At 40.8% G+C, this 17,011-nt stretch overlaps 1 protein-coding gene and 1 long non-coding RNA gene across 2 annotated transcripts in view; one reads left to right on the top strand and one right to left on the bottom strand.

The window, feature by feature from the left end:
- Positions 1-2,853, bottom strand: part of AQP1 (aquaporin 1 (Colton blood group)) — a 20,378-nt gene extending 17,525 nt beyond the window's left edge. Inside the window, exon 1 of the mRNA XM_042802114.1 lies at positions 2,278-2,853. Within this exon, the coding sequence (XP_042658048.1) occupies positions 2,278-2,667 (390 nt within the window). The 5' untranslated portion in view covers positions 2,668-2,853. The remainder of the gene's footprint in view (positions 1-2,277) is intronic.
- On the top strand, positions 837-17,011 carry LOC116964137. The gene is made up of 3 exons (XR_004408582.2): positions 837-973; positions 13,272-13,416; positions 16,879-17,011. It is a non-coding gene; the product is annotated as an uncharacterized LOC116964137 (long non-coding RNA).

Here is a 17,011-nt window from a genome sequence, read left to right as displayed (position 1 = left end):
GCTCTCCCCTAATCTGGGCTCAGACCCAATTTCCCTCTTAACCCTCACCTCCCCTCCCCAGAAAGTCTGAGCTTGTCAGTGGGAAATGAATGGATTTGCTTTCCTCTAGTTCTTTCTTGCAAGGGAAAAGAACAGATACTGTTGCCCTCCCCATCCTCAGGGATATGAAAGAAAAAAAAAAAAAAAAAAAAACAACACGAAATTCTGAGTATTTGACAATGACAAACACTGAGACTGGGGCTTTTAGTAACTATTTTATCCATTAATTCACACACAGAAACTGTTGTCAGATTTGCAAAATTGATATGATGGAGACTTACACTTAACTGTTTTTGCCTACAGTATATTTTATGGTCTTGAATACAATGTATTTGATTGTATTCCAGAGGTCTTACTCAAGGAGAAACAAGGCTTTCACCCTAATACGCAATTTTTGAGATTCATGAAGTACTCTCCTAAGCTTACTAAAATCAGAGACTGCACTGATCATTCTATCTGTCCCCATAGGTCCTTCTCTTCTGACATGTCCTTTAGAGCTCTGAATTATATCTTTGTAGCTTGGAGAGTTACTGACTGAGGAGCAAGAAGAGTTTGGGCTGATCACCCACACTCTCCCTTTACAAATGGACAGTCTCAAGGCTTTTGGATAGAGGAAGGAGCCAGCCATCAACGTTTTGTGACAAGCAAATGGGGAATACCAGACGCGAGTGCTACTGAAACCAGACCTCCCGTGTTTAATGGCAGTTGGACGCCTTGAGGAAACCACTTGGGCGGATACCCTGTCCCATGCGGTTGAGCTGTTCCCTCTGCCAGTGGTTTCAGAGGAAAAGACCACATATCACACACACAGCCAGAGACTTCTGGAGTTAATAAAATGATTCGATATTCTTCCCCAAAATGTTTTAGATTAACCCATCAAATTTTCCTAAATGGTGGCACAATGGAATACCTGCAGGCACCAGGCTCAAGGGAGGTAAGCAGCCAATCCCCAGAGTAACATGGGGGTGGATGACACTAAGCTGCTCGGGAATCACCTTCTTAGTGTCAGATTTTATTCTGTTTTCAAAAACTACCCCATTTCTGAATTAACTGTAAATCCACAACATGTAAAACCATGTTACTTTATTTGCTAATTTATTGGCTTTGTTCCTCTCTTACCCTTCTGCCTAAATGATTTCTGAAGAGATATTGTATTTGCAGCTTTATGTCCCAAATACCCTTGTGAGTTGAAATGGGCATAAGATTTCAAATTTGCTCAAGTTTCAAACGACAGTCAGGAATATTCTACAAGAAAGGAGCCATAGAAAAGATGTGAAATACTTGTTCTTAACAGATTCAGGTGAAATAAATGTCTAGAAGGCAATTCCCATTTATAGTACTCTGTGTACTGCAGTGGCTATAGCACTGCTTCTGACAGTGAGATGATTTCAAGTTTAAAAGTGTGTCTACCCTTTTTCTTCTGTTATAGTACAATGACAATAGTAAAATGACAATATTTTGAAGAGGAGGAGTTTTGGCCAGGCAGTTTTTATGCAGCATAATGTGAGCACCTAACTGGGAGAAGGCTGAAACCTGCACCACTGTTAAATGTAGCTGCCTCGCATCTTTCTCCAGCTTACACTTGAGAATTCAGGGGTTTTACCATTTTTGCACAGCAAAAAGAGAAACACAGAAAGTGCAGCTGGGATTCTGTGTCAGTCAGGATCTGAGCACTCTGCCTAACTCAACAAGTAATGCTCACACCTTTGGTGATAGTCTTTCTCTTGCTATACATCTCTCCTGCTGTTCCCATAGGTTTTCATTGCAGTCATCATCAGGTTGCACAAACCATTAATTAGGTATTGAAAAAGAATCACATTCACAGAAGTGAAAACACTGGTGCACGCACATTAATCGGCATGTTACCTGAGACCTTTGGAACCATGAAAGGGACTCAATCATTCAACTGCCAGGGATTTCAATGTTAAATTGGTGTCAGAAGGCACCTTTCAGAAACTTGGATGTACAAAATTGAACATAAGCAAGACTGATTACAACCATAATGTCCCAAGGCTCTGAAATGGGGGTGGGGAGGAAGAACTAACCCTATAACATAGATCCATCCTGATATCATTCAAGACTGGATGCCCTGCTATGATAAGCAATTAACTGCCTGAGGTCACTAGCACCAGCACCATCAGTACCACACCCCCCCACACACACATCTTTGGTATATTACAGGTGTTAAATTTCTACTGGAAACGAAGAATGAAGGAGGAATTAAAAGTTTCTACTTACCGAGTTGAGCCCCAGGAGGTTGTCTGGAAGAGAGGAGGTGACTCCTGACAGAATAGCTGTGGCCACCACTGCCCCCAGGCACTGGGCAATGATGTACATGAGCGCTTTGAAGATGCTGATCTGGCAGCTCAGCAGGAGGCCCAGGGTCACAGCTGGGTTCAGGTGGGCACCGCTGATGTGGCCCACGCTTTGTGCCATGGTAGCGATGGATAACCCAAAAGCCAGCGAAACCTTTACGTTGTCCTGAGACCTTGTTGATGTTTTGTTGCCCACCACTGGGAAGTTAAAACCCAGAGCTGAGCCAATGCTGATAAATATAAAAAGGGTCATGGCAAGGAACTCAGCCACCACTGCCCTCCAGAACATTTTCTTTTTGAATTCACTAGCCATCTTTCCCCTTTCTCTCTCTCCCTCTCTCTCTCTCTCCCCTCCTCACTTTCCCTTCTCCCTCACTCCCTTCCTTTGCCTGATATTTTTCCTTTGAGGTCTGAAGAGAAATCTGGAGAAAAAATACAGTCCTTGGATTATTTATAGGGCTTTGGGTGGTCTGTAGGAGGGAAGGGGTGTTGCACAAAAGGAGGAAAGAACATCTACATAGATGCTGACTGTTAGATTGATGTAAGACACTGTATGCCTGCCAAAGTTTTTTTCTTCCTTTTTTTTTTTTTTTTTTTTTTTTTTTTTTTTTTTTTTTTTTTCCCCCTCCCTTAACAGCATTCGATTTCTGCTGCCGTTTTTAAGAGGCTTTTTCAAATTCTTGGAAAAGTCTCTAGGAGTGTCTCAGGAATTTTACCCTTACTTCTTTAACTCCTGTATCATCATTCCGAACACGGATTGGAATAAAAGCTTTTATGGGATTTCTGTCTCGAGCTGGACTGAAACAAAAAGCAAAGTTAACTGTGCAGGCTGGTAAGTTGTTCATGTTCAGCTTCACTGGCAGCAGGCAACATCCGAAAGTAATAAATAAAACTGACAACTAAATCCACACTCTAGAGACTTAACCACCTCTGCTTCACTTGAAAACAGGTAGAAATATCTCTTCTGCTGGCTCTGTGGAGACTTGGACTTGTTTCTGATGCCAAGCCTGACGGCTGTATGGACAAACATGTATTTACACAGGCTCACGCAAGCTGGTGTTAACTGATGAATGGTAGTGATCAGTTTTGATCTCTGTGACCACTGTGTCATAACACTGCAAGTAAGCTGGAAGCTTTCTGTGGACGCAGTTTGGATGCTGAAGGGCACATGATCTGGGTGATTGGGGGAGGTTTAGCATTTTTTTTTTAATTTATGTCATTTCTTCACTTTTTTATTTTTTTTTTTCTTTCAAGCACAGAGGTGTCTCAGGGTTTCTGCAGGCTTGCTCTCCCGCACTCCTTCCAACTGGCAGGAAAAAAGCCGATTTGGGGGCTTCCTAGCCACGTCCTGCAGTGAAAGCTTATCTCACACCGCACTGCTGTCCTGGTTGTCACCAGGGAGACTGGCTGCTGCCACTGAGCCACAGCACTGGCCAGAAACAGAGAGGAGGAGAGCAAGGGAGAAAGGAAATTACATGCTTGGTTTTGCAGACAAAACGAATCTCCTGGCAGTGCCAGTGTCTTTTGGAGCAGAAGGTCTAACTGCCTTTGGATTTATCACAGCAGGACTTGTATACATGCCTCAGATTAACCCTTGTGTTATCAGATCTCTGCCTGCTTTAACAGCTGGTGGTACCTTCATCTGTAAATCAGGGGCTTTTCTCTCACTCCAAACTACGCAATATCTGATCCAGACTCAGAAACTAACTCCTCAGGCAAAACTCTTGAAAGATGGATATTTAAAATCTGCCTACTTCTTTACCTCCTCTTTTTTCTCCCTCTTCTTACTTTAATGCACTGGTGTCAACTTCTAAATCGTACTTAAATTAATTCAAAGACTTTTCACTTGGACAATATGTCAGTGTGAAGATAAAATCAAATATACAACTGGATTGTATTAGAGAGCCAGTAATTTTTTTTTTTTTAATATATTCAGCTTTCAAAAGATGGTTCAGATACAAAGTTGAAGACCGTTAATAAAAATCCAGATGTCTGTAGCCTGTCATTCCCAAGTGCTTATTCTTTTTAGATATCAGATGTTCTTGATTTTTCGTGGAACCAATTTTATTTCCTTGTGTTTTATAATACACTTATACAACAGAACTGTACCAGTGGAAAAAAAAAAAAAAAAAAGAAAAAGCAAAGAAATATGAACAAACTTACTGATTTTACCCTTCTAATTACAGTGGGACTTCAGTAATGAACCATGTGACAGACAAAACAAAAATCAGGTTTGGCCAAACATGGTATGTGGTGGAATTTTGATACTAAATACAATTGATGCTAGTTGTATTCTGTTCAGTGAAACTTTTTATTTCCTGCAAACGGTCTCTGAAACTGGAAGATCTTAAGTGACCAGTTTCTCTGGTCCTACCAAGCAGATGCCCAAGGCACAGGGCATATATCACAAACCTCAGAGAACTAGGGAAAGCAGAGCTCTACGAATAGATTGCAAGAGTTTCCACGTGTCCCAGATTGGCACCTGTGGGATGGAACTGCCTAGATATTCAGCTGTGTTCAAAGGAAATTCCCTCTTTACTCGCTTCTTCCTACAATTAGGATCTGGGTGACCAAACAACCTCTCTACCAGTACTGATAAAGTGAGAAGGAATCCTTCAAAGGAATATTACTAGAAGCCAGGAAAATAGGCTGGGAAAGTATAACAAAATGCTTCCCTGAGTCCTACAATCTCCTCTAGGTATGCCTGACTGGCCTGTGCCAGAGACAGGGTACCAGGCAAGCAAGACCTTTAGTCTGACCACTGGCATGTATGAACACACCAATTAAATGTGCCTTGAGAGCAGCAGGTTGGTCACTCCTCCTTAAGACTTAGTTAATGCACTTATATTTTTATCCTGGGACTCTCCATTGGTCTCTTCATACCTACTGCTCACCTATCATTTCATATTTTGGAACTCAATGACACAATAACTCAATAAATTTGACATTCAGGGAGAAAAGAAAAAAATCATCTGAAATAAATTAAAGACAGAAACTGTTACACACAAACAGAGAAAATACACATATAAAAGTGATGTATGGAGCTATTGGCCAATCTTGCCCATCTGTGCTCTAATGTGAACAAAATCATGATCATCACTGTGGTGTTGTTACTAATTGGTTGCATGGTGATGATACCCAGGGCCCCTATGCCTTCAGTGTTGCACAAAAAGAGACAGAGACAACCTTGTCCTGTGTGTAGAAGAACCATCAAGTGGAGAAACAGAAGGAGACAGTAACAAAAGAACAAATATTCTGCATGAGAAGTAGAGGGAATTGGCAGAGTGGACAAATTAAATCAACAATGTAAGCATAATGAGGAAAGCAAAGAGAGAAAGGGTGAGCAGAGCAGCAACATATCAATTGGACCTCTTCAGAATGCTGTGTTGGACCACAATGTAGATCTAATTGGTGTTCAACCCATTATGTCATTTTTCCACAGAATGATCTCCATCCCATCTTACTCAGGCTGATGGCCAAGACCCCAATACTTGGCCAAGTAATCAGAGTGCTGTATACCCAGTCCTTATATACAACCAGGAACCAAAAAAGGGCAAAATCCAGTGTCCTGCTTATCAGATGAGCTGGGATTTTCAGATGTGCAGACAGCTTTTCTAGGCATGGTTTTAGCTTATGTGCCAAATCACACTTTAAGTTGGGGCTTGTTTTTTTCTGTAATTATGTATTTAGAAATAGAGGGAGATAACTGCTAACCTTATTGTCCTGGGTTGAGGGAGTGGTGGAGTTTTTTGGTGGCAGGGGAGGGGGCTATCAGGGCGGCCCCCTGTGAGAAGCTTCTCGAAGCTCCCCCAGCTCCACGTCAGCTCCACTTCTGTTTGGAAACTGAGCCAATCAGCTGCGTCTCTGCAATAACGTATTTAAGAAGGGACGTGGTGATGGGCAGTGGGACTTGTGAGGAGGAGTTGCTGCAGCTGCATGAACACCAAGGTCAGTGGAGGAACGGAGGAAGAAAGGAGGGGGGAGGTGTGCCGGAGCAGAGACCCCCCTGTATCCTGTGGTGAGACGGCAGGGCGGCCCCCCCCTGCCACCCATGAAGATCTACGGTGGAACAGACATTGATTTATGGCCTGTTGCTCCTGCTCTGATGATCAAGGTTCTGTGCCCAAAGAAGGCGGGGGTCTCATGGGAAAAGGTAGCCCCGCTGCTGTAATTCAGTGCTGGGAGGATTGAAGCATGCGGGGGAGTCCCACGCCGGAGCAGCTCGGGAAGGGCTGCAGCTGTGGGAGGGAATCCAGTCGGAGGAAGTTAGTGACCCATGACGGAGCAGTGTGGGGAACGCTGCATCCCATGGGAGGAATTCAAGTCAGAGAAAGTTTGTGGAGGACTGTCTCCTGTGAGAGGGGGACCACGATGGAGCAGGAGGAACAAGTTTTGGACACTCCCCTCACCAAAGATGAAGGAAGTGGCAGCGCTGACTGCACCCCCCATTACCTGCCCCTGTGTCACTGGGGGAGGAGGTAGAGATATCGGGAGCAGAGCTGAGCTCGGGAAGAAGGGAGGGGTGGGGGGAAGGTGTTCTCAAGATGTGGCAATGCTTCTCACTGTCCTACTCTGTTAGGTGTTGTTAGTGTCTGTAATAAATGTATGTTCTTTTTTTCTTCCCCTAACGAGTCTGCCTTTTGCTCGTGATCATAAAAGGGGGGATTTTTCCCCATCCCAGTCCTATCTCGAACCCCAATCCTGGCTCTCTGTCCATTCTCATTGCCGGAGGGGAAGGGAGAGAGAGGTGCTGCCTTGTGGTTGGCTGCCAATCAGGCCTAAACCACAATACTTATGTAAGCATTTAGGACAGGCAATGAAGAATATACCTGATGGGAACAAGAGCGATAACGTAGCTTTTTAACCGATGGTGTGAGTCTTCACAAGATGATTTAAAACAGTGTACTCTCAACAACTCTCTAATTTAGTTATACTAGAGACAGTTGAGTGAAAAAACAAGTTCACAGTACTCGATATTTAATTGCCAAGATATCAGGACCAACTAATTTTTTGTGTGAAACAAATCAGGTTTTGAAGGGTTGTAAACAATTCGCACCTAACATTTCAGTCAGAAAACAAATGTACTTGTTGTTTAAGTGGTAGACTTTGTTCTGTGCTCCCACAGGTCAAATTGCTCAGAATGTCTCTACTATTTGAACAAGAAACAAATGTCAGCAACTGCAAATTCGGTCTTGCCTAATATGGTTTCTCTGGGAATCTTCCACTTAGGTGGAGTAACAGTCAAAGTTGAAGGACAGAGGGAATATATTTCAGTCCAGCAGCCAAATAATTGGAAGAACCAGGAGAACTTCAGCAAACTACATTTATTCTCCTCTTGAGAATAATTAGTAATTCTGTGACCCTGACAAGCCAAGTCTTTTAGCAGGCAAGTGGTAATTGCTAGGAAAGCTATATTACTGACAGTTTTGGAGGCAACAGCAATTCCTATTTCTGTCCATAGCCTTTCCCCCCTCTGAGGCATTACTGACTCTCACCATCATGGAGAAGAGCAAAGACATGAATCAGGGAAGAGCTAGAGGATTCATGTATTCTTGTCACAGCATCTCAGAAATAGAAAGAGTCCAGAACTGATGGCTGGAATGAAAATATTTTCCTATGTATTCTATCCAGTGCTGTCCATATAGAAAGTTAGAGTTCAGAGGTGGGGTTTCCTGTAAGAATAATGCCACTGACTTAAATAGATTTGCACCAATATTCAGAAGCTGATCCTGGCCTCAATTCATCCTATGGCTAGAAGGAGAACTTGTCCCATTTTGCTAATGTAAAAAGTACAAGGTGGTGGTTGAGTTGATGTAAAGACACTTGGGAATCTCTCTGCAGGAGAGGTACCTGAGCACAACTGACACTCGACAACATGAGTAAGGTGTCCAAGAACTGGGAGGGTGTTTAGGCTGAACTCATGACTTAATATTCCCAAATCCAGAAAAGATAGAGGATTCCAGACACATCCCCCTGTTTAGTATTTGCTACCAGCCAGTCTAAGCACCCACTTGTTCCATATGCCAATTGCTGAAAATTCCCTCCTTAGCTACTCAGCTCAACTTGTTCCCTGTAAGGGAAACTCAGAGCCTGTAATATTGTCTTACAGAGCTAGACACTTAAATCACTTTGTGAAGCTGGACCTGAATTCTCACAAACTCATCAGGAAAGATCAGCAGTTACTTATCCACTACATGAATCACCTGATGTGCCAGGAGCCAGGATGGTGTGTCACCCTCTAATGAGCAAGATTCAAAGGCATAAAGTTCACATGATTAATTTTCATTAGGGTATTTCATGATTCAGTGAAATCAAAGAAGGTTCTAAAGACTGATCAAGTTTTTCCTTTTCTTAGAAACAAAAAAAAAAAAACCTGTACATTCCTCCATGTTTATCTAGTTATCATAATTATCTTATGATGATTTTCTTTTCTTTTTTTTTTTTTTTTTTATATTTCACTACATATGGATATGTGAGCCTCCTTACTATAACACTTACCTGTTTCTGCTCTTCATTTTCTTTTTTCTTTTATTCTTTCTCTTCAGGCCATCATAAGACAATAGAAGAGAAAAGTTTATCAATGAATATATGACCAGACAAAATCTGTGATTTTACAATTAATTGAATTCAATTCAATATCAGCAGAGGCAAACCTATTTACATCAATCTAGTCCAGATAGATAGAGAAGATGATTAAAAAATTGTCGCTTTTTGAAGGACATATTGAAGGTATCTGAAACAAAATCACTCATGAATGTTCTTGAAGAGTTTGCTTCAAATTTCGTTTCAACTTGTTCTCTCCTCTGGGGGTAAAAGACCCTGTAACACTTCCTGAAAACAGATATATAATGCAGTGATAAATGTGTTAGTACAGCATAGTTTTTCATCAAAAGTACAACAAAGCACTGCAAGTGGCATTTGCCTCCCTTAATTGTAGGTATCTACCATGAAAATGACTCCAACTGACCCGATGTCCTTTGCCTCTTAGTGAATGCACAGTGTGTGCTTTTCCAGAATATGATCACAGCCCTCAACTTTAGACATCTACATTCCAATGGCTCCAGTTACACAACTATTTAGGCTGCCTAGGCTGTTTATCTCCAGAGTCAGCACCTACCTTTCTCTGGAAATCCCAATTCTGTGGCCATGAGAGCTGTACAGCTGCCAACCGTGCCAGTGAAAGGACTGTTATTACCCTTTTTTGGACAATTCTGGGCCATGAAATGATAAAGATGACTGAACTGGAAGACAAAAGGGAATTTCCCAGACAACTGCTAAATCAGACCGCATCAGGAACCAGATTTTTCTTTCACACTGATTCTCTTGTACCACCGAGTTGACAGCAGTGTCTCTCCCAAGGAGGTAGCATTATGGACCTTGAAGTCTTTATCACTTCCTGTTGTCCTGACACACAGCACGTAGTGCTAGTGAAAGGATACAGAAAAGTTAGCTTTCATCAGGATCATCTTTTGTCTGAAGGTGTCTTCCAAAATTGCCATTTCTTCTCCCCAAGCTTATGCTGGAGAGAGAAACCACACACTTTGCTGCTTAGCAGCAGGCAACTTGCAGCAGTATTAAAGTACCAAGCAATATCTTTCCTATAGTAGTAATGGATATTAACCAAACAAATGACAACACAATTTAGGAACAAGTCATTTTTGTGAGAAAGGGGGTATGAATCCTTTATCATAAAATGGGAGAAAATCTTACATCCTTCTCCAAACACAACTTCTTGAATATGTGCTATTTAAACACAGTTGTCTTGTGTAATGATCCTGTAAATTCTAGTAAATGCCACCACATTGAGGGTTAAATTCCAATTATTATTTTTTTTCTGAAGCGAACATATTTAGTAACAATTGTCCTTTTGAGTTTCCTGTGCCCAGTGCATCACTGGAGGTTGACCAATTATTTTTTTTTTTTCTTCCTTTTTTTTTGCCCTTCACATTGTGTTACATAAAATAACAAGTCTGCCAGGAATACTGGGCATGACACATCAGTGACTGTGCTAATGAAAGCCTTGGTGGTTCATTACAAACACAAGAGGTGAATAAACCATTGTTATTGCTATAGGAAAATTTTCAGTATGGATCACAGTTTGCTTGTTCTTTTAATGTGCAGGACAAATCAGGTCCAATCTTCTAATACCGTAAGCTGCAAAGCTCCGCTAGAGAAATGCTGATTATTTGGTTGTTTTGATGGAGGCATTTTATGTCATTTTCATGAGTTTTGTTACCCAGATTTTATCACTGCTGTATGCTTTATGCTCTGTTTCACTATGGCTCAACTACTCAGGCTCACAGCTTGTCTTTGGCACAGACAGAGGTGCTGATTCAACATCAGAGATTTCTTTATAACAGTGAATTTCTTTTAACTGCCAAGTGTTATAGGGCACTGGATGTTAAGCTGATATGAAAATAAAAGGGAGACCTTAAGGTGAAACTAGTGACCTATTTCCCAAGCAGGAAAAAACCTCGAGGTGAACTTTGTCAGGTTTATCATACAGCAACAGTCTGTGAAGTGTCAGCTGGACTTGTCAAATCTATGAGATCACATTGCAGCAGCAAAGTAACTCACGATCTTAATACAGCCTGCAGAAATAAAGCAATAAACCAAAGTAACCATAAGCAGAGTACTTTTATGCCTTACAGAATGTTGTGCCAGAACTTCATAATAAATGGACTACCTAGAGAAGTTTCTTAGTCTTTCCTGCATCTCCAACTACATTTACAATCCTCCTGACAGAAATTTATCTAGACTGTCTTAACGACCTTCCTCAAGGATGGTGGTTCTTATACCCCTTTAGATGATTAGTTCCAATGATTACCCTTAGAAAGGTTTCCTAACATCCAAACTTCCTAAATCTCCCTTGTTGCAATTAAAGCCCAACAACATGCATCTTGGAAAACAAGTTATTCCCTTCCTCTCAAAACTGTGTAAGAATTTTAAAGATTATTAGTCCTATCTTTTCTAGGCTCAACTAATTTTCTTACAAACTTTCTTCTTTTGGTCTTCTTGATTTCTATAAATGTAGTTTTTTATCTGGCATTTGTATGATTATAACACTGTGATTTTTTTTCTCCATAGGATAACCTCCTTTGTACTTCAGGCCAGTTTTAAAATTCACAAGGTTCATCTCAATTTCTAATCTTGCACCTCCAGAGTGCAATAATGTTTGCAACTTTAACGCCTTTTCACTACACGAACACTCAAGATGTCATAAAACAATTCAAAATAACACACCAGAAGATCCTAGCAGAGCCACTATCTCAATAACGTCCTCAATTTTGACAATGAACCCTTGCTAGTTATCTCTCAGGTGTGGTTTTCCAACAGTCATGCAGTTACTGTAGTTTCATAATCCTGGCTGGTTTTGTCCTCCTTTGTATACAGGAACAGAAAACTCAAAGTTTCACCAAGGTCAAGAGATAACATATCTATTACAACTCACCTAAAACAAAAGAAAATCCTTAGCAATAGTGACATTCATCTTATCTGACTTCAGAGAGGTACCTTTATATTAATTGCACTGGTTTCCCTTACAGTCAGTGGAAAGAAACAGGCACTTTTAGCACTTGACTCATTGAATCTGTTTGTACATCCACTTGGATCTATGACACAGAGACACCATTGACCATGTTGACCAGATCTTTACTTCAAAGTAAACTTTGATATGTAAAACTACTATGCTTATTTGTGGCACAAATTATTAGCAAGATCTACAATATTTCTCCAGGAAAAAAGCATAAAGTAAGTCAGCACTTGAGAAGCAGTAAGATCTGTCAACATTGTCTGCTCTGGTTGTAACAAAAACATAAGTTACAACTCGAAACGGATTACAGTCTTGTGGACATGTACTATTACAGACTGAATCAGTTTCCTGGTGTCTGTATTTCAGCAGGAAACACTATATTTAACCACATGATTAACTGGCACACACATGAGTAAATCTACTGAACCTCAGGAACCTCATTCTGCAGATATTTTACAGACTGAAGACCTATATGACCTGGATATACAGGCACATGTAGGCAAAATATCTTACAGGCCATAAGACTTATCGTTTTTCGCACTGTCTCATAATTATTGCACTCAGTAGCTTTTGGGCTTGCACAGCCATGGCAGAAGAGGATACAGCAATTTGTCACATATCTAGCATCCTGCAAATCTTGTGATCTGCATTATAATCAGGAGGATAGATTTAAAGAAAATGAAATTACCTTCACCCTGAAGATCTACACTTCCTCTGCAATACATCAAGGTGACACGAATCACTCTCAGAAAGTGTCTGTCTTCCTCCAATAGCTATAGAGGGAGCTTGGATGATCAGCTTAAAGTCAGTGCTTAACTTCTGAATAGCTTCAGCTCAATGAAATGAATCTCACCCTCAGTGAAAATTTCAGACAGAGAAACTTCATCCAAGCCTCAGTTTTCCATATTCTTATGTTCAATTTATTATGTCTGTATTCTTTACACTCTAGTGAGTGGAGATGGAGTTCACTTTAGTATAGCCAAAATACAGCACTGCATACACTACTCCTTCTCTGTGTTCACTGACACGATATCCTAACACACCTTTGGTGATAAAGCTCTCCTATCAACTGACTTCTCTCTTTTAGTGAAGGTAACACCTTTATTCACATTTCTTCATACTCAGGAACAATAATCATGAGCATTTGTGCACCTCTGAAGGCACAGTTTCAACCTTGGGCCTCTATGGGTACTGTAACATGCTGTAAACATAGCTCAGCCTTTTTCTGAACACTTTACTTTGTCTTCCTTGGGATCACCAACATCTTGCAATGTGGGTCTGTATGTGACCATTTCACTCTTTAAGCACATCTTCCCTTCTCTTTCACTTTTTGCCCTTTTCTTCTTTCTTATTCATTTCTATCAAACAAATCTCTTTCTTTCCAGGTTTGAAAATCCTGTTAATTAGAAGCCAGCACCACACACTGGAGTCGCCCTCCATTGCGGCTTATTTTATCTCTGAGTGAGAACATGAGGACACCAGCAAAGACATCAGCACTGGAGCCAATTAATTAAAAGTGAAATAAATATTGTGAGTAACTTCAACTATCTCCCTACATGATAATGATCGTTGCAAACATCTTGCTATCATTACAACTTGGGATCCCATCTGAATGTAAAAAAATAAAGGAAATAGAAACAGATTGGGAGAGATTAATTATTCCTTTCAGTAACAATTCTAAATAAGTTCACATTAATTATATGAATATTTATAGGGACCACCATTTCCCTCCCTTGCAGAAAAACATCAATGTACAAAACCATGGAGTCTGTCTAGAAAAGTTGCCAAAAAATAGATGAGTTAAGTTGCTGCAGAAGTAGTCAGAAATACACAACTGAAAAAAAGTTTATAAATTATATTAGATCTCATCTTTCCTTCAGAGAAGCAAAGCTGAGGTCTAGAAAGCATTAAAAGTTTTGGCCTTTCCCAAAGTCATCTCCCAGTTTTGTGGTTGCGCAATGTTGTTCTCACCTCACCAATAATGAATGGTCCCTATCATATTCCCTCCTATTTTTTCATCTCTTCCTGATGCTATAAGGAGGTAAGACTGAAGTGTTAAGTGCATGAAGGTTTGTATTCTGTAACAGCATGCTAGCACCTCATTGTTTGACATGGAGTGCATTCACACTGAATCATTAATGCTACCTCAGGACATAAAACAGTGATCCTGGCACAATTGAGCTTACTATAGTGGTTTAAGACATGCCTGTATCTAGTGTCATCCCTGCACTGGTCAGTCCTCATCCCACAGGTAAATTAAGGTCAGGGTCTGTGTCCAGAGGAGACTCAGATGTGCTCACAAAACAGTGACTTAAAATAAACCCTTTGGCTTGGACAGAAATATGCACATCATGTGGTGATGTGTCTCAGCTAACCGAGTAGAAACTTTCCTTTAACAGAAGGTAAAAGAAAACCAGAGAGGAACCCACTACGGCTAACGTGGCATGAAGAGAGCTGGGCCACACCCTTGATTTTTGCATTTATTGCCTTCATTCATTGAAGGCAGGGATAATTATACACCCCACCAGGGTTTGCAGAGCTCTCAGTAATTCCAGACTAAGTATACTCTGCTGTGAAAGTGTGTGTGTGTTTTTATATCATGCAGTTTTCCAAGCCATTTCTTCTGGTGGGACTATCAGAATACCTTTGAATGCTTCAAACACTATCTTTGTATGTTCAGTACACTCATCACTGTTTAGCCAATTACAGCATATAACCACGTAAGCATTGCACTGATCTGTTAAATTCCCAGAAACTGAATTAAAAAACAAAAACAAAACCCAAAAACTTTGCATATGCCACAACATCACTTTAAAGGAAAGAAGAGATTACGAGAAACAAGGATTGTAAGGCAAAACCTAAGTAAAATCAAGTCAGCAGTAGGCATATAAATTTAAAATCTGAATAATTGTTAACAGGGATAGAGGCTTAAATGAGCTACTTTTGAGTGGACGGCTGGAGTTTGTAGGCTTCATCCCTGCTCTGCATTCCCACTTTGCTGTGTGGATTACATGGCAGGAATACTTGTATGTCTTCAGGGAGGGTGGAAAAATGGGAGGAAGGATGATGCTTAATGGCTAAGACTTTCTGAACGAGGAAGAAACAAAAATCAGACAGCTGTCTGGTTCATTTCAAAAGGCAGTCCTTTCCCTCACACATGTCATCTCACTCCAACAAGATTTCTGCCATAAAGTGGGATAGGGTATCCACTAGCTCCAGGACAAGGTAAAAAGGGAGAAGACTGTGTCAACATTTATCTCCCATCTATGTAAGAGATGAACAGTTGACTGCTGGGCAGGAGAGGAGATGTGAATCTCCTACTGAGACCCTTCAGCTGGCCTGAAAGAAAGGGGAGAAGCCCCCCAATCTAGTGTCATCCAGCAGAACTACTCAGGGTTTGACTCTCAGCTTCTAAGAAATTTCCAAGGCAAACATTTATCCCTCTACCCCATAATCTGTTCCAACCTGTGGAAGAAGGAGACATCTGGGATGGAAATACATATAATAACCAGGGATTTCAGAATTTGCGCTGAGAACGATGTGTGTCCTGGAAGGATGCATTTCTGCTCAGGTGGCTCTTTGCAACACAGGCAAGCAACAGAGGCTAAACAGTGTTCCATAAATTAAATCTGCCCCAGTAATGAATTCACTTTCTCATAAGGACTGGATCAATGGTGTGAGGAAACGAAGAATGAGACTGGATGATTTTCTGTGTTCTGAAAGATGACACAAATAATAGGATCTGGCAGGTTTGAGTAAGCCCATAGCTTGGACTAGTAGGTCAACAGCATGAATGTAAATAATAGCTATAGGGCCTTCTTATATCGACTAGTTTGTAATTTTAAGCCTCACAACCTTCTTAAGGCACAGCTGGACTCCTTAAAAGTCAGGGACGGTTGCCACTGCCACAGAGCAGTGGCATTTCTATTAGCAGAGCAGCTGCAGATCTGGATTAGGGCGTGATCCTGTTTTCTTTTGTTCTTCACCACCATAGATCCAGAGAAGTGAAGAGCTAGGAAGGGAAAGCTAATAATCAAGCGAATGATCATTGAAAAGTTTGGCTTAACTGTGTATGATTCATATTAGAATTATGCTAGGATTGAATATGGTGGAAGGAAAAATGTCAGTTTATATGAGAGAACCTCAAGGGAAATAAAAAAGGAAGAGCTGGTCTTTGTTGCTTGCATATGCAGGCAGTTTTAGCTGGTAATGTTGTTGCACAAACTGTCTGAGATTCCAACATTTGCTGAAGTTCAGCAGGTCTTGTTAAATAACTACGCCCAAAAGCAGGAGTGCATTGGCCCTCTGGGAATATCAAGCACACATTCCAGACTACAGTTCTTTTAGTGTCATATAGATCAAAGATCAACCATGGCTTGGGTCTCCATCATTCTGTAACCACGTAGAGATCATCAAATTGTTATAATCATTTTGGCTTTTATGGACAATGAACTGCAATGGTTGAACAGAGGAGTTCCCCCTTGCCCAGCTGGCACACCATGGCAGGGACTGGGACTGACACAGACTGTGATTCAAGTTATTCAAAATAATATTTATATCAAATGAAGCCCTCACTCTTTCTTCCTCTCTCTCTGTGCAATGTAAGGAGCCTGAAATGGGACTGAGATGGGCAGTAAATATACAAATGGAACAAATTCACACCAATTAAATTCACATTCCTCAAAATTATTTCAGATGCTAAGTTTTCCAAAGGATTATCAATTTGCATTTTTTTATATATATATATTTGACGTCTTCTACTGCTTAGAAGCAAGGAATGTCAAAGATATATTGTGGACCCAGAAAGAAGTAAAATAGATGGTTGTCTCTAGAATACTTCCTGCCATCTGGACAACCTGAACATCCAATAAGATGTAAAATTTGGATAGAAATTTCTGATGCCTCATTCTATCCCAAAATATAGTTGAACTCAGATACTTTAAGGTGTTAGCATGCTGGTGTTTATTTTCATTTTCTGTTTTCATCTACCAGAGAGTCACATATGAAGCCTGCTACAAGATTTCTCCAGCCTTCTCAAAGAGATGGGGATGATGGTTCCAGGTAGAACCATTGAGACAGTTTAAGGTTGTGAACCAGGAGTTGTTTTCATCAGATGGCATTGTGC

The sequence above is a fragment of the Tyto alba genome, unplaced genomic scaffold, assembly GCF_018691265.1.
Source record: "Tyto alba isolate M040663 unplaced genomic scaffold, T.alba_DEE_v4.0 Super-Scaffold_38, whole genome shotgun sequence".
Taxonomy (NCBI): Eukaryota; Metazoa; Chordata; class Aves; order Strigiformes; family Tytonidae; genus Tyto; species Tyto alba.
The sequence above is the reverse complement of the archived record's forward strand: the minus strand, read 5'-3'. Positions and strand labels throughout refer to the sequence as shown.